The sequence below is a fragment of the Xyrauchen texanus genome, chromosome 25 (genome assembly GCF_025860055.1).
Source record: "Xyrauchen texanus isolate HMW12.3.18 chromosome 25, RBS_HiC_50CHRs, whole genome shotgun sequence".
In the NCBI taxonomy this organism is placed as follows: domain Eukaryota; kingdom Metazoa; phylum Chordata; class Actinopteri; order Cypriniformes; family Catostomidae; genus Xyrauchen; species Xyrauchen texanus.
This window is the reverse complement of record NC_068300.1, coordinates 23,169,568-23,194,899: the sequence shown is the minus strand read 5'-3', so window position 1 is coordinate 23,194,899 and position 25,332 is coordinate 23,169,568. Positions and strand designations below refer to the sequence as shown.

The window sequence follows — 25,332 nt, the reverse complement described above, 5'->3', positions numbered from 1 at the left end:
GGGCGGGACATAATCGCAGCATTTATCCAATGACCGTCTATTTTCGGAGCACTGAAAAAACTGTTCAGAGCAGCCCCATTGAAGTCAATGGACGCTTCGGCTTCAACAGGGAAATGCACTGACGCTATGGGAATGTATGAGAAGTAAATCGAGTCAGCCGACCTGCTATATGTAATGTAGCTGATTCTGAACGAACTCGTCTTCGAGATGAACGTGTTCTAACGCATTTTTAGTCAATAAATTGTTTACACAATAGTACATATTTGACCATAATTTTTTTTACATTATAGGGGAATCTGAGCTTCCCTTCCAGTCTTAAAGAAATCCCCACTGATACCAACATCTCCTTTTAACAAAATAAATGTTACCGCCTGCTTTCATCTAGCGGTAATAGCACAATGTAAATTTGTGAATGAAGCTCAATCCATAAAGAGCCTAATGGAATGAAAATGAATAGTTGAAATAATGAAGACTATTGCTATTTCAGAACTGATTGCACCCGCTTAAACTAAATTGCAGGTTGTTAGTGAATAAGACAAAGCTTTTTGCACTGAAATAACATGCACAAAAGCAGCACAACTGATTTGTGAATTTGTCCCTTAATGTGTTTTTTATATGAAGACCAGTGGGTTGTGTTTATGGGTTTGTGTCTGTTTTTCAGTCTCAACCGAAATGACCAAACATGTGAATATTGTTTTAGTTTTTATGTGATCCAGAAGGAAAGATATGATGATTAAAAAGGCTTTTCTTTTACATCCATAATGCAATGAAAATCAGGACAAGGTTGAGCCTCCAAAAGTCTGTGGTTCATTGAACCCCTATAGTCTCAAGTTATGCTCATTATGCTGTAAAAATAGAAACTGTACAACTTTATGTGTATCTTTTTGTGGCACAGCTAATCCAAAATTGTAAAGACATGAATGGTCAGACAAGGAACACAAGTATGTCACTTCTTTTGGCACCTCTTTCTATGGAAGTTTCACCACATAATTCATTGAATAATTACAAAATAATTTGATATTAAACATTACAAAATAATTTGATATTAAACATTTTATAGATTTTATAGCAAAACATCATATAGTGCGCGTAATGGGAGTCTTATCATGAGGGAAATCAAATCCCAGTTATCATAGATAGCCATTCATAAACTATGGGCATATATAACTTGTTTACATTTTAAAAGTGTATGGTATTAAAGATAAAATGATTTAAGTATACCCTTTTTATTAGATAAATAAAAATCAATGAAAAGGAATTTTATTGGACTTGGAAAAAGACCAGTGGACTTGACTTAACTGGCTTTGAAAGTCTTGACTTTTATTTTGGACTCATGACAAACAAGTTGAGACTTGATTTGGAGTCTTATGAAAATTTCTATTTTGAGTATGACATCTTAATAACTGCTTATCCAAAAAACATGACCATACAATGACTTTTTAAAATCCAATGCTATAGCCAAATGTTAATGCAAAGTAGCATGATATATGATTGTTGCTATCTTTGCCTGATTTGCATCACTTCAGGGGCCACTTGCTAATTTGAAGACTCTCATTTTACAAATAACGTGGGTGAAATTGTGTGGTTGAACTTCATATAAGGATGTGCATCTGTCTTAGTGTTAAATGATATTATTTCAGAGTAAGGCAATAAAAGGCCTGGCTTCAGAGGGTGCAAGCAAACAGAGGATCCCAGCACCCACAAATACACTGAGAGCAGGTGTGGTATCATGAAACATTGGCGCAGAGTGTGTTTCTTCAGACTGCTGCCACGGCAACCCGACCCTCCGTGCAATGCTCAAGGCCAGATGTCCTCCTCGCTTGAGCTCTCATTCCAGCACTTTAATTTCTCCATTAGCGAGACAAGAACACAATGTTACATTTTTACAATCTGGATCCTCCCCTCTGACAGTTATGCAACAATAATGTTGGCCCTGTGGCTAGGGCCCATGTGAGAAAATTTAGGGACTTTCAACAAGATTTTTATTTACATTTTGGGCCAGTGCTTTGTTTTCATAACATCATTTGTTCATGATATATACTCACTGAGCACTTTATTAGGAACATTATGGTCCAAATAAAGTGCGCGATGTGGTCTTTTGCTGTTGTAGCCCATTCACCTCAAGTTTCGACGTGTTGTGCATTCTGAGATGCTATTCTGCACACTACAATTGTACAGAGTGGTTATCTGAGTCACTATAGCCTCTCTGTCAGCTTGAACCAGTCTGGTCATTCTCCGTTGACCTCTCTCATCAACAAGTCGTTCTGTTTGCAGAACTGACACTCACTGGATGTTTTTTGTTTTTGTTACCATTCTGAGTAAACTCTAGTGACTGTTGTGCATGAAAATCCCAGGAGAAAATACTCAAACCAGCCCATCTGGCACCAACAATCATGCCACGGTCGTAATCTCATCACATTTTACCCCATTCTGATGGTTGATGTGAACATTAACAGAAGCTCCTGACCCTTTCACTGACATATCAAATAGCTTGTCTCTTTGTTTTTTAATAGGCAATAGGCTTTAGTTACATCACAGCCATAAATATTGATTTACTACTTACTAGTTGGTTGTAGGTGGTTTAGGGGGGTGGGACATTCTAATTCCAGAGAGCATTTGATTGGACAATAATCTGTGAAGTGCCAACCCTCCCCAAACATATGCAGTGGTAATTTCCTGGTCCTACTTAGGATTCTCCCCAGTTGAAGTCCAAATACTTTGTTGAGTTACATGTTCCTGACTTTGTGCTTTTCTTGACTAATTAATTCTTTATGAAGAAAACATGGGCAATGGGAAGGAGAGCCATTCAAACACACACCATTTAGGTTTGCAAGTGTTAGTCTTTCCATGGAATTTTCTTCTCTAAATATAGTACATCCATGAAGATTTAGCTTAATAACCTGATGTAGTCACTCGCAAGATGCTAAAAAAACAAGATGTGATGGGCAAAGTCTTCTGTCTGGTGTATGTGTACAGTACATATACCAAAAATTAAAAAATAGTGCAGAAGGAATGCAGGAACTTTGTGAACATCCCTTTATACTAACAACTCTAAGGGGTGAATTCACTAAGAATTAATTGCACATGGTTAAAAGTATCCGTTATTTGCATCTGCATTCTATGTCTAAAGGAATAATGCAGATAATGCAACAGCACGTGAATCTTCATGATCGTATCTTCATGATTGTATGCATTGCACTGCTGCCACATGATTGGCTGATTAGATAATCGCATGAATAAGTAGGCCCAGGTGTTCCTAATAAAGTGTTTTATTAAAGATTAGAGATATTTTAAATTTTGTAATATTGGTACAGATAAATGGTGCCATTATTATTCATGTATTCATAATGTATTTATTATGTTTTTATTGTTGTAGTCTATCATTTAGTGTAATATAATGAAAAATCGGTTGTGAATATTGGTTAACCAATTTATTTAACCGAACACTTAAACATAAAAATAACCGGCATCTGTATTTGTTGTAAGGAAAACAATATTTCAAACGTAAACATTCAGATTTCTGTAAAATTATTTACATGTACAATCTCACGCAGATTATGTTTAACAAGCCAACAACATGTAAATTCAAATAACCACTTTAAATTTCCTTTATCAGGGGACACAGGAAGATTTTTGCCCATCTCCCCAATTTATTTTCTGAGCATGTAAACATCTTTAGCAGCTTTCATACAGGCTTATCCAATATGCACAAGTTTTGTGTGCATGCCTGCTTATATTTTGATGTAAAAAGCAGTGAATAGCCGGATGATGTTAAGTCTCATGTAAATGTGTTTTTCTTGTGTTGTCAGATTTCTTTGAATAAGCTGACATTTGGTACAGTAGCTATCTTCATATTGGTGTGCATGTAAACAGTCATTGTTAATGCACATTTCGGTCACCAAGGTGAAGTTGCTTAAATGACTAGATGAGGTTTTGTCAAAGGTTGAAAATGAATAGTCATAGTCTTGAAAGCATCAGTTAGAATGTGTTGGAAATTATAAACATATCAACTTATTCCATCGTTTGTTTGTTTTTTGGTACAGAAAACCTAGTGTTAAATAAATACACACAAATAGAGTATGTTTTTTTTTTTTTTTTGTGGTGCAGCCTGTGAAAATATTGGCAGTGAAAGTACAAATCTGGACAACTGAGACATCAGGAATATATATATATATATATATATTTGAGGCTTATTAATATTTTAGACTATTGTAAAATGAGTTGATCCTCATGGGCCTACCTGTGCTGATGAGAGGATTGCCCACCACTGAGGTCACACTGGGACACATGTTTAGCTCCTGTGTTGTGAGTTCACTGGTTTTGTCATTCATTCTCACCGTCTCAGAGGATGTCTCTGCAGGATTGCCCTTTGCTACAACTCCCTGTGGATTTGGCTCTGCTCCATGACACTTCAGTCGGGCAACTGGCTGACTGTTCACAGCGAGTTGCGCTGATGCCCCTGTGGACTGTTTCACACTCAGACTCTGTAACTGAGTATGAGAGAGGGAGGAAGCTAGAACCCCCTGCTGGCTGCGGAGGGCCAAGTTCTGGACCTGGGCAGAGACAAGGGACTTTATGAAGGGGGAAATATGGGTGATCTGATTGGTTAGTTGATGAGTAAAATCTTTGAATTGTATCTATTCAAGTGCTGTGCCTTGATCCCCAAATTATAAGAAATTACTCCTACACTAGCTAGTTCTTTTTGACAGATGCCAAGCTCAAAATAAAGCAACTTGTTTGAAAAAAGTTCTAAAAAAAATGTGACAGTGGAAGCAATTGAGATCATTTTGAAATTTCTCTCAGACTCTAGACTCTAAAAACTTGCAAACTTGCAAAATGTAAATACTTGTTTAAACAATAAAACCTACAATGTAAAATTGTTTATTTTAGTTTTAAGACCAACTTAGAGCAGTAGGAATTGTCATGCTGGTCTAGGATGGTTAGTGCTGGTCTGGCTAGTGGTTCAGTAAAGCCAAAATATGGCTGATGAAGTTGGTCAACCAGTATTGTGTTTCTGGTGTTGCATGTTCCCCTACTGTCACTCACTCGACGTTGTGTTGATTGTAGTGACACTAGGTGTCTCTCTTGAGAGCCTCGGTTGCCTCTGAACTTGAGAAAAGGCCAATTTAAAATTGGCGAACAGAATTTGCATGCCCCTCCCTATAAAGGAGGGCACAATATGGCTGTTCATTCAGATTTTTTCTTCAGAGCCAAGTGGTTGTGTGTTCAGCAAGCTGACGTTTCACTACTGTTCCACTTACCTCTGCAAATCTTTGCTGTTTGATCTTAAGGCGCATTATCAGCGGCTTCTAAAAGAGTATTTTCTCTAAAAGAGCAATACACATTGGCGCTGAACGTCTTTGTGGCAGCGGGGGCGTGGTCAAGCGCCCGTCCGGGAGAGAAAAGCGGTAAGGGCGCTCACACCTGAGCTAAAATGATGACTAACACCTGTGTCTAATTTCAGTAACATGAGGAGAGCGGCATAAAAGGGCAGCAGCGACGGAGCATGAGAGGCCCGACAACCCGTCCAAGGAAAAAACCTACAACACCGATATTGTGTATATTTAATAGAGAAATAAAAAGCTTACCCCTTAAGCTGACGCCTGTTTCCGTCCCTTCCTTTGGCGGTTGTCACAGTCTTTTTAAAGACGCCTTTCCGCATTTGTGTAGTTCCTGGATGCGGCAGATATCACTCCGCTTCTGATGGTCACACTGAGGCAGCATTTGTGGATGACTCTTGTTCTCACTGAAAATTCTTGGTTTCCTTTTTTTCCTTTGCCGCACACCCTTTTACACTTTAGTACCCACACTGTCAATAAAAGAGCGATTTCCCCATTGCTTGGGTCACCTAGCCGGTGCACACACACGCCGTTCTCGTGGCGGCCCGGCACCAAACACTTACAGTCACGGCACCTTGGACGCGGACCCTTCGGCTCCATGCCCACGACTGTATCACATACAGACCCCTGGCCGGCCAGTTCTGACGAGTCCAGAGGACGTCTCCATAGGACCTCCTCCTCAGTCACCAACCCGCCCCGTGCCGGGTACGCAGAGCAAGGTAAGTACTTTGAGCCATTCCTCAGCACAAATGCCTCGGACGCAACCTTGCCTCCAGACGTGATACTACCAGCTCCCCCTGCTGCGAAGCCCAACCAGGTACGTCAAATGCGGTCCTGCTCCTTGCGCAGTGCTTGGACGCATGGCTTTCGCTCTGCCAACTCGTCATGCTGGCTGGCCAGGACCATCCGACACGGCTACGCGATACAATTCGCCAGGTGCCTGTGCCGTTTCAGAGGCATCCGCTTCACTTCGGTGCACGGCGAGAACGCCAACACCCTGCAGACAGAAATCGCAACTCTTTTACACAAGGATAGAGCCTGTCCCTTCAGCCGAGATGAAGAAGGGTTTCTACAGCCCTTACTTTCTCGTACCCAAAAGGCGGTGGGATGCGGCCAATATTGAACCTCTGAGTTCTCAACCAGGCCTTACACAAACTCACGTTCAAGATGCTCACGCAGAACGTCTCGAGCTTGCCTCGACACAGACCCTTCCTACGGTTTGCGTTCGAGGGCCAGGCATATAAGTACAAGGTTCTTCCCTTCAGCTTGTCCCATCCCCTTGTGTCTTCACGAAAGTCGCAGAGGCAGCCCTTGCCCCGCTAAGGAAAGTGGGCATCCGCATACTCAATTACCTCGATGACTGGCTGATTCTAGCTCACCCTTGAGAGTTACTGTGTGCCCACAGGGACCAGGTGCTCAGGCACCTCAGCCGTTTAAGGCTTCAGGTCAACTGGGAAAAGAGCAAGCTCTCCCCGGTTCAGAGCTTTTCTTTTCTCGGCACGGAGTTAGACTCAGTCTCAATGACAGCGTGCCTCACAAATGAGCGCATGCAGTCGGTGCTGAATTGCCTCACTTCATTCATATTAGGCACTGCAGCCCCTCTAAAGAAGTTCCAGAGGCTCCTGGGGCATATGGCATCCTCAGCGGCAGTCACGCCGCTCGAGTTGATGCATAAGAGACTGCTCCATCACTGGCTTCAGACTCGAGTCCCGACATGGGCTTGGCAACATGGCACATACTGTGAGATCATCACCCCTTCCTGCCGTCAGTTATTCAACTCTTGGACAGACCTCTGTTTTCTGCAGACAGGAGTCCCCCTACAGCAGGTGTCCAGATGTGTCATGCTCACCACAGATGCCTCCAAACTGGGTTGGGGCACCGTGTGCAACAGGCACGCAGCCACCGGTTCCTGGACAGGACCACGCCTAAGTTGGCACATCAACTGCCTAGAGTTGCTGGCTGTACTTCTTGCCCTGCGGAGGTTTCTCCCACTGATTCGTGGTAAGCACCTCTTGATCCATTCAGACAGCACTGCGACGGTAGCATACATAAATCTCCAAGGTGGCGTGCGCTCTTGACATATGTAACAACTTGCCTGCCATCTCCTCCTTTGGAGTCAGCAGGTCACTAAACAGGTCGCTGCATGCCACTCATATCCCAGGCAGCCTCAACATGGGAGCGAACACGCTGTCGTGACAGGCCATGCTCAGTGGAGATTGGAGGCTTCACCCTCAGGTTGTCCAGCTGATTTGGGACCAATATGGCGAAGCACAGGTAGACCTCTTTGCTTCCCAGCAAAACTCCCACTGCCCGCTCTGGTACTCCCTGTCGGAGGCTCCCTTCGGGACAGATGTGCTGGCACACAGGTCAGGGCTGTGCAAGGTCAGAGAGGATGAGGAACCAGTAATTTTAGTGGCTCCTTATTGGCAAACTCTGACTTAGCTCTCGGATATTATGCTCCTCGCGACAGCCCTGGTGTATTCCCCTGAGGAAGGACCTTCTTTCTCAGGGACGGGCACCCTCTGGCATCCACGCCCAGACCTCTGGAACCTCCACGTCTGGCTCTTGGACGGGACGTGGAAGATCTATGTGGCCTACCACCAGCTGTCGTAGACATGATCAACCAAGCCAGAGCTCCCTATACCAGGCAGCTTTACGTCCTAAAGTAGCGTCTGTTCGCAAACTGGAGCTCTTCCCGATCAGAACACCCTCAGAGGTGCACAATCGTGTTAGTGCTCTCATTCCTGCAGGAGAGGATGGAGGGGCGGCTGTCCCCTACACCCAAGGTGTATGTAGCTGCTATATTGGCTCACCACAACGCAGTGGATGGTAAGTCCTTAGGGAAGCACGACCTGATCATCAGTTTCCTTAGAGGTGCCCGGATGTTGAATCCTCCCAGGCCATGCCTGTTCCCCTCATGGGATCTCTCTGTGGTCCTTGCGGGCCTTCAGAGAGCCCACTTAGTGCCGCTAGAGTCAGTTGAACTAAAAGCCCTCTCCCTGAAGACGGCCCTCCTGATTGCGCTCGCTTCCATCATGAGGGTTAGGGACCTGCAAGCGTTCTCTGTCAGCGACACTTGCCTGGAATTCAATCTGGCAGATGCTCATGTCATCCTAATACCCCGACAGGGCTATGTGCCCTAGGTTCCTACGACCCCCTTAAGGGACCAGGTAGTGAACCTGCAAGCACTGACCCGGGAGGAGGCAAACCCAGCCTTATCATTGCTGTGTCCGGTATGTGCTTTGCACACCTATTTGGACTACACACGGAGCTTTAGACATACTGAGCAGCGCTTTGTTTGCTTTGACGGACAGCAGATAGGGAACGCTGTCTCTAAACAGAGGCTTGCCCACTGGGTCATCGATGCCACTGCATCAGACTCAGGCCGTGCCCGCCCCCTTGCGGGTTCGAGCACACTTTACGAGGAGTGTGGCATCCTCGTGGGCACTGACCAACAGCATCTCTCTAGCAGACATCTGCAGAGTGGCGGGCTGGGCAACACCCAATACATTTGCGAGATTCTATAACCTCCGGGTTGAGTCGGTCTCATCCCGTGTTTTGTCAGGTTCGAGCATGTAGAGCACGGTAATACGGAACAGCTGACCGGGTGTACCGCTTGCGCATAGCGCCTTTCCCCTCAACTGAGGCGAACACGTGCACTCTTACTCCCAGGCGAACCCACAAACTCACGCTCCCTGTATGTCCTTCCTCCCTAGCCCTCTGGCTCGTGAATTTGGTGGAGGAATTCCCGACCAGACCCACAACGGGTACTAATTACTCTGTACTGGAATAGTTGCTCCACAGGTGTCGGTTATAAAGGTATCCCCCTGTGTCATATTTTCCACGGTACGGTGCCCCTGTCGGCGGACCCACGTCTCCCTTGGGCAGTTCCCTCTGCCCCGGTCGCTGTGTTTGTAGAGCTCCTCCCTCACCAGGCAGGACCTACCACCGCACCACTTCCATGTGTGGCTTGTAAGCCCATGCAACGCATTTGACCTCCCGAGCCTGGGCAGGATGTGGTCTCCGCGGGGTCCTTTCCCCCTGAAATAATAGAAGTGGAAAAGAACAACTTCCCAGATGTGTGTTATAGCGTTAGATGGCCCCATCCGCATCTAACACTGATGCGGTCTGCTCCTTTGGCCAGCAACAGCTTGCTTCCACCTGCATCAGTAGTTCACATAACACAGTTTAGTGTCATGGTGTTCTTGGATAGGGACCCCTAGTGTCACTACAATTGACACAACGTTGAGTGAGTGACAGAAGGGGAACGTCTAGGTTCCCTGATGGAGGGAACGAGACGTTGTGTCCCTCTTGCCACAGCACTGTACCAACCGCTGTAACGGCCGAACATTATTCTTGGCTCCTCAATGCAAATCCTGAAAGAACAGCCTTATTGCACCCACCTTTATACCTGTATGTCCGGGCATACAAATTCTGTTCGCCAATTTTTCATTGGCCTTTTCTCAAGTTCAGAGGCATCCGAGGCTTTCAAGAGAGACCACTAGTGTCACTACAATCGACACTTAGGGAATAGGGGTTACAACAGTAACCTAGATGTTAAGCTTGTTAAAAATTACACCAGCATCCAAAATACAACATATACTAATGACCAGAGATGTTGGTCTTTACAACAGGGTTGTCAGATGTAGGTCAGGCAGGTGAAGGTCAGGCTTACTTGTCCACTGGTGGGCATTGTGTTGATTGACAGTGCAGAGGTGTCTGCTTGGACTGCTGTGACTGTGGCAGCTGGGGTGAAGATGAGCTGGGGGGACAAAGGAACAGCTCGTCCTAGGCTCCTAGCTACTTGCACAAGATTAGATTGTTGTGCCTGAAAATCACACCAAAAATGGTTGCTTTACCTGAATGTATGACCCACAGAGGAGCTATTATTAAGAGCCTTTGGCAAATATGATGTAGTTATACTTGATACTGCACTAATCAGAGAGAGACAATCAGAGACATTTCCGCTGTTACAGCTGTATACAGCTGAAGGGAACAGCTTGATTGGCCTGCATTTTAAATTCTGGCAAACCTCAAAAAGTTAATTTCCTCATAATCAGTTCCAAAGCCAAAAACTGTATTAGAGAAATAGAAGTTGCCAGTGAAAACATTTTGCTGCAACTGAGCCACAAAAACCACAGACAAATCCAAAAGATGTAAAATATCAAATGTGAATTAAAATCCAGGTGAAGTAAAGCAGGCCATTGTGAAATAAACGTGTATTTCAAATATTCTGGGGTGCTTTTTGTTTTTTTAAATAAATGAATATATATATATATATATATATATATATATATATATTCCTGTTTGTGCACAGCTTCCCTGTCAAATAAATATATTTACTGAATAAAATATCAAAATATCAGGTCGGGAGATGAGACTTTGTTGAGTTCCGATGCCCTCTCTCCCTCCCTCCCTCCCTCCCTCCCTCCACATCTCCGCGCAGCAGTGCAGCATACATCGGCACATCAGACAGACAGACAGGCAGGCAGCAGCCCCTCCCAGCTCCTATCCCAGTTGTGTTTTTCTTGGCTTGTGTGGAGTAGAGTGGTGATGAACAAAAGACTAAGTTATTAGTGCCTCGACTTTACAGCTAATTAGCCAAAAGCCAAATGCCAAATATAGTTAACCTGTGACTTGCTAACATGCATGACTTATGAGCTACTAACTAATGTAATAAATTAGCTAAAGTTTAGCTAAGGCAATATATCATGGCCATACAGGCTAATGTACTGTACTTAATGTAGAAACTACAGGTGAATACAGTAAAATTTGTGTCTAATAACATCATCACAATCGCCACATTTATATGCAAATTAGGCATTAACTAATTAAAATACGCTAATTTGCATACATTTTACAAGGCACTGCAGGTGAATAGGATAAACAAAATAACTAAAGCATATCACCCATAAAGCATATGGTGTATTCCAATAACACCAAAAGACTTAAAACAATTTATTGCCTTGTGCAAAATAATTAGTAATTAATAAAATAATTATTAGTGAAACTATGTCCCTCTTCTTGGTGCAGTCATTTATTCTAAATATATACTTGAAATTAGTAGCATAGAAAACATGCACATTGTGGCATAGTTTCCTTTGCGGTTGCATGCTCTTGTGATAAACCTAGTGAATACTAAAGATGACCATGGTCTCTGTGAGAACTGATTATTTTGTAGAAATCTGTTGAGTATGAAATAATTGCGTGAGTGTGAGGAAATTAAAATAAATTGTTAAGGAAGTCAGAGTTGTGTTAATATATATAACGTTTAGTTTATATTTTTTGTTTTGTTTTAAAAAATTATCATGAGAAGTGCCCTTTTTTCCACTTGAGCCCCTGCCCCCCAAAATGTCTGTGCTTGTCCCTGTTTGTGTATGGGGACATCTTAATTTAGAAAAATTTGTAATAAATAATTTTCCATAACTTATAAATCCATACATTTCATAAATTAATAATTTGCTTTTATTCTAAAAAGTACTTTGTTAGGGTTTTGGATTGTTAGTCTGTAGTTACTATATAAAGCTTTATAAAAACAATAGAAGTCTATTGTATAACCTCATTAGATAGCTAGTGTGTGTGCTGGTTTGTTTGAGGTCTTACCATCTGAGCTCGTAAATACATTTGTGCTTGGCTAGCGGTGAGAGTGGGTGTGGAGGAGTTTCCCAGCAGAACGGCCTGTTGGGCAATGCAGACAGGAACAGAGCCCCCGCTATGGGCTCGACTGATCAAATGAGCTGCTGCTGGTGATGTTGCCAGGTTTATCTGTTTAAACATAAAAAAGTAGAAAACACATTTGTATAAGAATTTGTCCATTGTGCGTTTTAACAGATTTGTACTGTACCCGCAATGTTTACATTTTTCCTGAAACTGTACCGCTGTGCATTTGATACACAACCTGGCAAGTTCAGCGAAACTCTGCCTTTGACATTGACCCTACCTCAATCCCCAGTTGGCCTTGTTTGGCACAAGGGTAATCAGCGGGCCAAAGGGTATTGGCCATTGGCCCCGAGAAAACCCAGGGGAGATATGACGAAGTCCCAGAGGTGACAGTGGAGCACAACTGGCCCTGGCATGTATTAGCATGCCCTCATTTTGCCCGATAGTGGAAATACGGCAAAAGACTCATTACAGGGCCATAATTCTTGTATTCTACATAAATAATATATTAGAAATAAGCATAACCCTATAATGTACTTGGAGTGGTGGTGGCGTAGTGGGCTAAAGCACTAAACTGTTAAGCAGAAGGTTGTCGGTTCGATCCCCACAGCCACCACCATTGTGTCCTTGAGCAAGGCACTTAATTCCAGGTTGCTCCGGGGGGATTGTCCCTGTAATAAGTGCACTGTAAGTCGCTTTGGATAAAAGCATCTGCCAAATGCATAAATTTAAATGTAAATGTACTTAAAAGTAATTAATTTAATTGAAAGTCAGTAACTGAAATCTGATTGTAAGAATTTAAACTGTAATTCATTACACTGCTTTTTTGACTAAAAAGTAATTATATTACAGTAACTAATTACTTTTTAATTGATTTACACCCAACACTGATCTTAACACATGGTTTTTACTTTTTTAAGGTTCTGTTGTGAATCAATAAATCATATTGTATTTAATCTTAACAAAAACTTGGTCTGCCAAAGAACGCCCTCATTTAGAATTAATTAATTCAAAATGAAAGTCAACATGAGTCAAAATTTAACTGTAATGTGATATATTTAAGTAAAACAGTATTTTCCACAAGAAAAAAATAAGTAATTTATAAGACTGTGAAAAGTGGACGTTCCATGTCAGAATGGTGCCAGACCTGGTGCCAAGTTTTTTAATACAATGCCAAAACAGATTTTTGGCTGTTGGTTTATATTACCCGACAGTCGACGCTGCCAAAGTGATGTTAGCTGAAAAGGAAAGTTGTTTCAAAAGAGCTATTGGATTTTATAAAAAAAATTCAAAGATAATATTTTGTCATTTGGAATCGCATGCATTGATGAATCCTTCACAATAAGAACAGAAACACGTGTTAAGGTAAATAGGGTCAATTTTGATTTCATGTTGACTTTAAAGTACAGTAAAGGAGCCAATATTGCAATAATTGTCTGATAAAATGTGCGTAAAAAGTTAAAGTAATACTGTAAGTAACACCTACTGCCATTTCTTATGTCACTGGAAACCTGTTTAGTGAGATATCAATGTCAGATATAATTATACTTACAGTGGTTTGTGAGGCCACAGTTTGCTGGGATGTAGTGCCATTCTGATTGCAGCGTTGTCTTCCTGCCACTATACTAGCCTGTGGCGAGTGAGGGAATGCCAGAGAGAGAGAGAGATGGTAGAAAAGGGAAAGACAGAGATAGGTCACAAGTCAAACCCAACACTCATTAATCAACAACAAAAGAACTCTACACCAGAAAAGAGATGAAAACACACACACACACACACACACACACACACACACACACACACACACACACACACGAGAGAGAGAGAGAGGCAGGAAACAGATCTCTTTTTTCCACAGCATAGTCAAAACCACACTACAAAAACACAGTACAATAAACTCTAAAGTGCCCCAAAAAGGCATTTCCATTCTGTGGCTTAAATTGTCTTTAATCTCTTGTGGAGGCGAGAGCATGGTGGAGCATGCCTCTGGAAAGAGAGTAAGCAGTAAAGGTTCTCACCTGAGATGAATTGCTGGAAATTGCTCGTCTCTGTGTTCACAGTGAGAGATGTGTTAAATAAAAGGCCAGTCCTCAGAGTGTGTGGGAGAGAGAGCCCAGTTGACAAGATGTTTGTGTGTGTTGGCTGATGCCTTTTTGAGAATTTAATTTTATGAAGCTTTAGCATTGCGCATTGAAGCAAATGCATTATTTTGTAAATAAAGTGACATTCCTAAGTTGGAATCCCCTTCTCCCGCTTCCTCTTTCCTTTGAATTGGTGCCGAAATCCGGGAAAATTAGGAAGAGGATACAGTGCCATGGAGTCATCGCTGCTGGAGAGTGTCTTCAGGTCCCTGGCCAGCATCCACCAGGCCCAACACCAGGCCCTCATTTACTTACGCACGGAGCAGCAGCAAGGTTTCGAGGTACTCCTGCGGGCCCAGGAGGATGATCGGCAGGAGTGCTGTGGAGCCTCGTACCCTAGGAGGGAGCAGCCATCACCCTTTCCCCAGCAGGAGGGAGCCCTCATATGTTGCTCACAAAGATGGGCCCTCAAGATGATCCGGAGGCCTACCTCGAGCTCTTTGAGCACACGGCCAAAGCCCCGAGATGGCCGCAGGAGCAATCAGTGGTACATCTTCTGCAACTGCTGACCGGGCTAGCCCAGATTGTGGCATGAAAACTTCTGGTCACCGACCTCCTGGACTATGAGATATTGAAGAAGTCCATCCTGCTATGGGTCAGCTGCAGCCTAGAAGAACACTGCCATCGCTTCCGCTGCTTGATGCTGAGTGAGGTCGGCCGCCCGTTTGCCTTTGCTAAGCAGCTCTGTGACCCCTCCTGGCAGTGGATGCTGGCTTGGGAGAAAAGCGACTTGGATGATGTGAACAACTTGGTGGTGCTGGAGTAGTTTGTCTCCTGGCTGCCGAAGAGGATGTCCGAGTGGGTCCGGTGCCACAGGCCAGCATCACTAGACGAAGCTGTCCAGCTGGTGGAAGATCATCTTGCGGCGTATGCATAGGCTGGTGTGCCTCAAGCCATTTCTCCCCCTGTTATCTCATCCCCAGCTCTCTCTCCCCCACTCCTCCCTTCCGCCCTGTTCCGTTCCCCTGTAAATGGGGGAACAATCCCTTGAAATCAGCTCCCTGGTCTTGGAGGTTCCCTGTACCACCAAACCCTGTCTCTCTCCACTTTTCATCCCAGGTGAAGGAACCCACTGTCGGCTGGAGTTGTGGGGAGCCGGGTCATGTCCGAGATCTGTGCCCAGTAATGGAGGTGGGGGCCTTGATCCGGGTCCCCAACACTCCAGAGACTGCCACTGATCGAGCAGTGACGTACTAGACACAGATTGGTGTCAAGTACATACCAACCCTTGGTGTATTCAGGTTCTAATCAAACCTCCATTCATCAATGCTTGGTTCAAAACGTGGCATTGGATGCAAATAATTGGGTGAGGGTGAGGTGTGTGCATGGGGATATTCAGGTTTATCCCATAGTGACTGTTACAATAATAATAAAGCATAATGTAGAGGCGGTGGTTAGTCTTCGCCTCACCCATCCACAAATTTTGGGAACTACTAGGCCGGCTTTTTGATTATAATTGAAGGGGTTGTGTGTGGATGGGTCCTGTAAGAAAGCGAGTCAGTTTGAGATGGGCAAAGTGCTGGCTGGGGAGGTGTGGCCTGGGCCATCTGCATCTGCATCTGCTACATGTCAGGCTGATGCTGGGGAAGGAGAGGTGTCATCCTCCCCTCGCCCTTAAGGGAATTCCCAATAGAGGATTTCCCTTTAGAGCAGTCGCGAGACGAATCCCTGAAGCATGCATTTGACCAAGTTATATTGATTGATGATCAATGTCTTCAGCTGGGTATCACGCATATCAGCTGGGTATCTCGCATATCCATATTTTTCAATTATAAAGAGCAGTTGTATAGAGTGACGCAGGATGCTCTGACAAATGAAAATACAACCCAGTTGTTGGTACCAAAGAGCCGTCGGGAAATGTTATTCCAGGAGGCTCATTAAAATCTGATGGCAGGTCACTTGGGACAGGGAATACACTAAGCTGTCTCATGGTCTATTTCTATTGGCCAGGCATTCACAGGGATGTTCGCCAATGGTATGCAGCATGCCGTGAATGTCAGCTGTTGAATCCGCCGGTCACCCCTAAAGTGCCATAGCACCCCCTTTCATGGATCGAGGTCCCATTCGAATGAATTGGCATGGACCTCATCGAGCCATTACAATGGACATCATGTGGGCATCGTTTTGCATTAGTCCTGGTGGATTACACAACACAATATCTAGAAGCAGTGCCTCTGCGCAGCATCTCAGCACATAGTGTAATGGAGGCACACTTCAGAAATATCACCTGAGTGGGGATTCTGAAAGAAATCCTCACTGATCATGGCACTGATTTTATGTCAGGTAAACTATACAAGCTGTAAGAATGATTGGGTTTTAAATAGAGTCTGACAAGCGTGTACCATCCACAAATGGCTGGGTTGGTCGAATGACTTAATAAGACCTTAAAGGGGTCATATAATGGTACATGCACTTTTTCAAGTTGATTGTACTGAAATGTGTGTTGGCTGTGCCTGTACACAACCATCCTATTATGATAAAAATCCATCCAGTGTTTTTGTTTTAATCTCCTTATATATTTCCCCTGCCTCAAATCGAGCCGTCACACGGTCGGACGCCCCTCCCAGGATTGTTGATTGACAGCAGTTTCAACACAGACCCGCCCTCGCTCGTGAGCGAGCTGTCAATCATAGTCCGTCATCATTGTTGATACACTGGAGCAGAATGGCGCCTAAGCGATTGTGGTTTTCTGTTCTTCGGTGTAATAACGAACACAGCAGTCATTTTGATGTTCCTAAATCTGAACCGCTGAAGACGCAGTGGCTGAGTTTTGTTTACGATGGGAATATTCCCCACGAGCAACGTCAATGCGTTCATGTTTGCGCGAATCATTTTTCACCAGACTGCTTTATAAACGAGGGTCAGTATAAAGCTGGTTTTGCTAAGAAGCTGCTGCTGAAAAAGATTCGGTACCAACTATTTATATTCCCTCTGCACCTCCAGAAGAAGTAAGTGTAACGCTTTATTAACCTTTATATTAATCTTTGCAAATCGCTAACCCTAACGGAGGGGCGGGGTGACCAAAGCTCATTATCATTTAAAGTCATATGCACTGAAACGGCGTGCTGAAAACAGAGCTGTTTCTGAGCAGGTAAAATTAGTGTTTTCTTAAAATACTACTGAGAATTTTTAATAAAAGTATATTACAAAGTTTTCATTTAGACCCTAAAGATTCATATTAACTTGTACAAAAATGGCATTATATGACCCCTTTAAAGAATATGAATTGGAAGTTTGTGCATGAAGATGCTCAGATAAGTGGATCGAAACCCTGTTATTTGCAGTGCGAGAGGTCCAGCAAGCCTCCACAGGTTTTTCCCCATTTTCATTAATAAATAGACATAAGCCCTGTGGTGTGTTAGAAGTCATGAAGTAAAATTGGGAAGAGGGACCTTCACAGAGCAAAAATTAAATTCAATATGTTCTTGACCTGAGAGCAAAACTCCACACACTGGGGTGACTATCACTAGAGAATCTGCTAAAGGCGCAAGCATGTCAGTCCTGGCTGTATAACAGGGAAGCTTGGCTATGAGAGTTTGCACATGTAGATAAAGTACTTGTATTACTGCCGATATCGAGCTCAAAATGACTTGTGAAGTGGCAAGGGCCTTTTGAGGTCACACGGCGAATTTGGGAAATCGACTATGAGGTAGCGCATATGGATAGGGGTGGAGCAAATCAGATTTACCACCTCAGTCTACTAAAACCCTTGAGCGAGGTGGTCCTTGTATCCTTAGCGCTGGACGTTCCAGAGAAGGAGGAGCTCGGACCAGTCGTGAATCTAAAAGTCAATCAGTTCACCCCGGTCCCTAGTGAACACCACCTCTCGCTGTCACAACGTACGAAGGTTGCCAGGTTGCAAAAGGATTTTTCTGATGTGTTCTCACCTCTCCCTGGCTGCACTAATCTCATAAAACACCACATCGAGACAGCCCCAGGGGGAGTGGTACGTAGTCGCACCTACCGCCTACCCAAACACAAGAAACAGGAAGCACAGGAATCGATATGGGGGTAATAGAAGAATCCCACAGCGATTGGGCTAGCCCGGTGCTTCTGGTGCCTAAAAGCGTTGGTTCTGTCCGGTTCTGTGTGGGTTATAGGAAAGTCAATGCGTTGTCCAAATTTGATGCATATCCAATGCCTTATATTGACAAACTGCTTTATCGGTTGGGCATGGCTCACTTTTATTCGACACTGGATTTAAAAACGGGTTATTGGCAGATCCCCTTAACACCAATGTCCCATGAAAAAAACAGCCTTGTCCACACCGTTTCAGTTACACCGATTTGTGACCCTTCCGTTTGGATTGTTTGGGGCACCGGCTATGTTTCAGCATTTTATGGACAGAGTCATCAGAACTCACACTGCATATGCCGCTGCCTATGTGGATGATATCGTTATTTACAGTAATGATTGGCAGCGGCACATGCAGCATCTGGGGCTGTTCTGAGGTCGCTGCGACGAGCGGGGCTCATGGCAAATCCGAAGAAGTTTGCAGTTGGGCAGGTGAAGGTATGGTATCTGGGCAGGTGTGGCCCCAAATTGAAAAAAACGTGGCGATTATGACCTGCCCGAGACCCAAGACCAAAAAGGAGGCGAGACAGTTCCTGGGGCTGGCTTGCTTTTATCGAAGGTGTATGCCTAATTATTCAGACGTCACCAGCCCACTGACTGATCGGCATGGTCGAGTTTTCATCTAGAAAGAGAGTAAGTGGTAAGGGTTGCTGGTAATTGCTTGTTTCTGTGTTCACAGTGAGAGATGGGGGAAATAAAAGGGCCAGTCCTCAGACTGTGTGGGAGAGAGAGAGCCCAGCTGACAAGCTGTTTGTGTGTGTTGGCCGATACCATTTTGAGAATTTAAGTTTATGAAGCTTTAGTGTTACGCATTGAAGCAAACACATTATTTTGTAAATAAAAGTGATATCCCTGAGTTGGAATCACCATTTCCTGCTTCCTCATTCCTTTGAACTTGTTACACCTCTAAAAACAGAAAAAGGTCATCAGGATTCTCACACATTTTGACCAACGTTTCCAGTTGTTCATGATTACTGGATTAAGATTTTTGATTAAACATTTTCTAGCAATTTCTAGATACAGAAATATTTTTGAGCGGAGTATAACTAGAAATATTTACATTTATCGTGAGTCATTGAAAGCTAACTATTTCTTAATAAATTATTTGTGCAGAACAATGCACTACTGTACATCTATTCAGTGCAGTCTCAAAAGTAAGTACAAATAGCTGAAGTAGTATTTGACAAGTTAATAATTCAAAGCAAATCACTTCTTTGATCTTAACAAATTATTGTTCCCCTTGGCTTTCTCAAATATCCCTAGGATGTGACTCTGCCAAGAGTGGATTTTGTTTAAATGGTTGAAAACATGCCTCTGGCCATTGCAAAGGATCACACATCAATACTTGTCACGAGAGAGGAATGACTCTGTGCCAGGGTTACTGATTAATGAAGCATTTGTGTGGTTTTTATCCGACCTTATATGCTTTCACGTAATATGATGATTTGCATAATCGTATTATTTCTTTTTCACATAGTATTGTTTTTTTTTTATTTAACTCTGTTTAATAACATGCTTGTGCATTATCTATGCGTTTGATTAGCATATTGAGTGAGTTCAGTGAGGCAGAGTATAAAGTATTTCTATCATCTGACAGAATTAAGCTCCTTAAGGATAAGACTGACTAACTAAAAAGACAAAAGCATGAATAACATGAAAACGCTTGTCTGAGCCGAGCAAATATTAAGACAAGAATTAGGTGTGTTAGTCAGATCAGAGTGGTACTTGTTTGCGGAGAACAACTTGAGGATATCAGGTACCAGCATTTTGCTAAGCCTTTAAACTCAAGGTTCTAGCTTGTTTGGCACCCTGGGTGAAACCCCCTTCAGGTTGGAGATGAGAAGGCTGGTGGACTTAAGGGTGCCCACTTTTGGGGGCACCTTGCGCTGGCACCAGCAAAATACCGCCCTGGGCAGAAACCCATGTCGCCCATGCCTAAATCTGCCCCTGAGCTCAAGCAAGCATTTGTAAGCACGTGCCTTTGTATGTTGATAGCAAATACTAATGCACATTTTTCAATTGGACTTTTGACTCAAACTGTATAAAATTTGTAATTTGTAGTAAATCACAAAAACACACACACAAAAAAAATGCCCACCTGCTGTACTGCGGCCAGACTGAGGTGCTGTTGCTGTAAAGCTGCTGTCTGGAGCATGAGGTGTTGTTGTTGGGCTGCATACATTTGCTGCAGGTACTGAGCCGCTGCTGAGCTGGGCTGCCTGTTTAACGCCTGCTGCATCACCTGAGCGAGAAGACACAGCGAAAAAGAGAACAGATTCATTGTTTTTGCAGCTCTGTTTGGAAAAGGTCAGGGACAGCAGGGAAAAAACAATGCTAAATGAAAATAATAAAGTGCAACTAACCATATAATCATGCATAATTAGGATTAGGATAGCAAAATAAATAGGCTTATCACCTTCAAGAAGAGAGGGGAAATGTTGTAGCTTTTATCGATGATTTCAAAGGCTGTAAATCACACTTTCTGCTGTATGCATTTACAAAATTATACATTTTCCTTTTCTAAAATCAAACCTATGTCATGTTAATAGCTTTGCATATTGTTGGGACTACATTATCAATATGTCAATGTTTGATTTAAAGGACATTATTGTTTACTTTTGCATGATAAAAATGTGTATTGCCAATCTGTGTCCTGAAGCAAAACCAGTTTATTTTGACAATCACAGAGATGCAAGAGTGCATCACTTCTTATTGTACCTTCTCACTCCTGCCTCTGTTTTTACATCCATAAAAAATCCAGCACATAATGTGCAATGCAGAAGGACAGGACAGTCACCTGTATAAACACACAGGGTCACTGGGGTCACTCCAGCATGACTGCATGCCCGAGTCATGATATAGCATGTGGTCCATCAAAGCAGCCAACACAGTGACAGCATGACTACATTCCCTTAAATTCCTGTAAGAGTTGAAATATCCCACCTAACATGTTCTGTACACAATGTCCTCAGTGCAATCCTTGGACTGACAACTTCTTGTTAAATGAAAATTCACCTCAGTTATTGGCATTATGTTAGATTAATAAATAAATTCTCCTCCCTGCCTAGTAGGTGGCAATATGCATAAAGAATGCAAATTGTCAAAATCAAAAGAAGAATGTGGATGTGAAAGCGGAGATTTATAGTAAAAAAAAAAGGACTTAAATATTTAGATTTTTCTCACCCTCACCTATCATTTCACTTCTGAAGATATGGATTTAACCAATGGAGTCTTATGAATTACTTTTATGCTGCCTTTATATGTTTTTTGGACCTTCAAAGTTCTGGCTACCATTCACTTGCATTTCTGAGAGCTGAGATATATATATTTTTTAAATCTTCTGTTTTGCAGAAGAATGAAAGTTGAGGGTTAGTACATGATGAGAGAATTAAAATGTTTTGGGTGAACTCCCATTAATTAGGAAATAAACACTAATAACATGATAATTGCGAACACTTATTCTTAAAAAGAAAACAAAAGAATAATAATATCAAAGAAATAAAGCTATAAACCAAATTCAAATTTAAATAAAACTAAAAACACTTTTATCAAAAGGTATTACCTACATCCAAAATGCGATTGTGTTAACCCTCTGACCAGATTTTGAGATTTTCAGAATAAATCCAGCTGTGTTCTGACGCTCTGGTTCAGAGTGTAAAATCTATTCTGACCATCTGTTCACTCTTACTCTACCTACCCCATGTATCATTCAAATGCAGCTGACATCACAGCCAATCACTGCTGTTGATCAGCTGTGGGCACACTCTCTGATTTACACTGGTGGCCAAAAGTTTGGAATAATGTAGTGATGTACACTCACCTAAAGGATTATTAGGAACACCATACTAATACTGTGTTTGACCCCCTTTCGCCTTCAGAACTGCCTTAATTATACGTGGCATTGATTCCACAAGGTGCTGAAAGCATTCTTTAGAAATGTTGGCCCATATTGATAGGATAGCATCTTGCAGTTGATGGAGATTTGTGGGATGCACATCCAGGGCACAAAGCTCCCGTTCCACCACATCCCAAAGATGCTCTATTGGGTTGAGATCTGGTGACTGTGGGGGCCATTTTAGTACAGTGAACTCATTGTCATGTTCAAGAAACCAATTTGAAATGATTCGAGCTTTGTGACATGGTGCATTATCCTGCTGGAAGTAGCCATCAGAGGATGGGTACATGGTGGCCATAAAGGAATGGACATGGTCAGAAACAATGCTCAGGTTGGCCGTGGCATTTAAACGATGCCCAATTGGCACTAATGGGCCTAAAGTGTGCCAAGAAAATATCCCCCACACCATTACACCACCACCACCAGCCTGCACAACAAGGCATGATGGATCCATGTTCTCATTCTGTTTACGCCAAATTCTGACTCTACCATCTGAATGTCTCAACAGAAATCGAGACTCATCAGACCAGGCAACATTTTTCCAGTCTTCAACTGTCCAATTTTAGTGAGCTCTTGCAAATTGTAGCCTCTTTTTCCTATTTGTAGTGGAGATGAGTGGTACCCGGTGGGGTCTTCTGCTGTTGTAGCCCATCCGCCTCAAGGTTGTGCGTGTTGTGGCTTCACAAATGCTTTGCTGCATACCTCGGTTGTAACGAGTGGTTATTTCAGGCAAAGTTGCTCTTCTATCAGCTTGAATCAGTCGGCCCATTCTCCTCTGACCTCTAGCATCAACAAGGCATTTTCGCCCACAGGACTGCCGCATACTGGATGTTTTTCCCCTTTTCACACCATTCTTTGTAAACCCTAGAAATGGTTGTGTGTGAAAATCCCAGTAACTGAGCAGATTGTGAAATACTCAGACCGGCCCGTCTGGCACCAACAACCATGCCACGCTCATAATTGCTTAAATCACCTTTCTTTCCCAGTCTGACATTCAGTTTGGAGTTCAGGAGATTGTCTTGACCAGGACCACACCCCTAAATGCATTGAAGCAACTGCCATGTGATTGGTTGATTAGATAATTGCATTAATGAGAAACTGAACAGGTGTTCCTAATAATCCTTTAGGTGAGTGTAGAATGCTGTTTTGGAAGGAAATTAGTACTTTAATTCACCAAAGAGTCATTCAACAGATCACAAATTATAGTCAGGACATTACTGACGTAAAAAACAGCACCATCACTATTTAATTTTTTTTTTTATTTTGAACAAATCTAGACAGGCTCCATTTCCAGCAGCCATCACTCCAACACCTTATCCTTTTTCCTTGTTTTTTATCCACCTTAGTAGTGGGAATGCCCAATTCCCACTACTTAGTTGGTCTTCGTGGTGGCCCGGTTACTCACCTGAATCCAGGTGGCAGAGAACATGTCTCAGTTGCCTCCGTTTCAGAGACAGTCAATCCGTGCATCTTATCATGTGGCTCGTTGTGCATGACACCGTGGAGACTCCGCCTGTGGAGGCTCATGCTACCCTCCACGATTCATGCACAACTTACCACGCACCACACTGAGAGCGAGAACCACTAATCATGACCATGAGGAGGTTACCCCATGTGACTCTACCCCCCCCTAGAAACTGGGCCAATTTGGTTGCTTAGGAGACCTGGCCGAAGTCACTCAGCACATCCTGGATTCATACTCACAACTCCAGGGGTGGTAGTCAGCATCAATACTCGCTGAGCTACCTAGGTCCCCCAACACCTTATCCTTGAGTATTCATGCTAAATTGCTAATTTTGTACTAGAAAATCACTTGCTATTATATCAAACACAGCTGAAAGCTATTTGGTTCGTTAAATGAAGCTTAACATGGTCTTTGTGTTTGTTTTTGAGTTGCCAAAGTATGCAATAGACTGGCATGTCTTAAGGGTCAATATTAGGTCAAAAATGGCAAAAAAAGAAACTGCTTTCTCTAGAAACTCATCAGTCAATCACATTGTTTTGGTGAATGAAGGCTATATAATGCTTGAAATTGCCCAAAAAATTTAGATTTCATACAAAGGTGTGCACTACAGTCTTCCTGCTCAAAACCAGTTTTATGTACAACAGTAAAGAGAAGACCCAGCTGTGCAGGCCTTATGGGAAGAATTGCAAAGAAAAGCCACTTTTGAAACAGAAAAACAAAAAAGTTAGAGTGGGCAAAGAAACACAGACATTGGACAACAGATAATTGGAAAAGAGTGTTATGGATCTTAACTCTGTTGAGCTTTTATGTGATCAACTAGACTGTAAGGTACATGAGAAGTGCCCGACAAGACAGCCACATCTATGGCAACTGCTACAGGAAGTGTGGGGTGAAATGTCACCTGAGTGTCTGGACAAACTGACAGCTAGAATGCCAAGGATCTGCAAAGCTGTCATTGCTGCACATGGAGGATTTTTTTGATGAGAAATCTTTGAAGTAGTTCTGAAATTTTTTTCAAATTGTAATAGCAAATTTTCACGTTATTAATGTCCTGACTATACATTGTGATCAGTTGAATGCCACTTTGGTGAATAAAAGTACCAATGTCTTTCCATAATAGCAAAATCTGTAAATTTTTCCAAAAGTTTGGCCACCAGTGTATACAGAATGAAAATCTGGACTATCAAGGATATCTTTAAGGATATCTATGCATAGATATATTTATATTGCACTAAAACTATTATAGGCTTTTCACACCTTTTGATAAACAAATTGTCATTCCTTTACCATGTGTTTGTTATTACTCACTGGAAAAAAAAAAGATTTTGTGGTCAAGTAAATATAACAGAAAAGATTAAGTACTTTCTACAGTTAGTTAGTTCAAGCGTGAACTTGAAAATATAATGTAAACTCTGCATTTGTACTCAATTCAAACATGTAGAAATTAACAAGCTTGCTTATAAGTGTTATTTATAATTGTTTTATATCTTTACAATGTGTCCTAAAATATCAATCCTAGTATTAAATAAAATTTTCATAATTTGCTGATTTGAGAACATTTTATTGGTAAATAAAATAATTCAATTGGACTTTTTTAAGCTGGTGTCCCTAGTAGGCACTGGTCTTGAGTAAAGAAAAAGCTTGCTTGGTTACACTGTTTGCCAGTTATATTTAAACTGTTTTAATTGTTGTCACATTTGGTAACTTGTTGTTTTGTGAAGTCTAAAGTTCATTTTCTACTCAGTACCTGTTCGTGGT

The 25,332-nt window shown here is 42.6% G+C and overlaps 1 protein-coding gene across 3 annotated transcripts in view; it reads right to left on the bottom strand.

Moving 5' to 3' along the window:
* Positions 1-25,332, bottom strand: part of phc2a (polyhomeotic homolog 2a (Drosophila)) — a 73,815-nt gene that overhangs the window by 25,390 nt on the left and 23,093 nt on the right. For all 3 annotated transcript variants that reach the window (XM_052092156.1, XM_052092155.1, XM_052092154.1), the window contains 5 exons: positions 20,313-20,456; positions 13,552-13,629; positions 11,943-12,104; positions 10,015-10,167; positions 4,241-4,553 (listed from right to left, as the gene is read on the bottom strand). In XM_052092156.1, the coding sequence (XP_051948116.1) occupies positions 4,241-4,553; positions 10,015-10,167; positions 11,943-12,104; positions 13,552-13,629; positions 20,313-20,456 (850 nt within the window). The remainder of the gene's footprint in view (positions 1-4,240; positions 4,554-10,014; positions 10,168-11,942; positions 12,105-13,551; positions 13,630-20,312; positions 20,457-25,332) is intronic.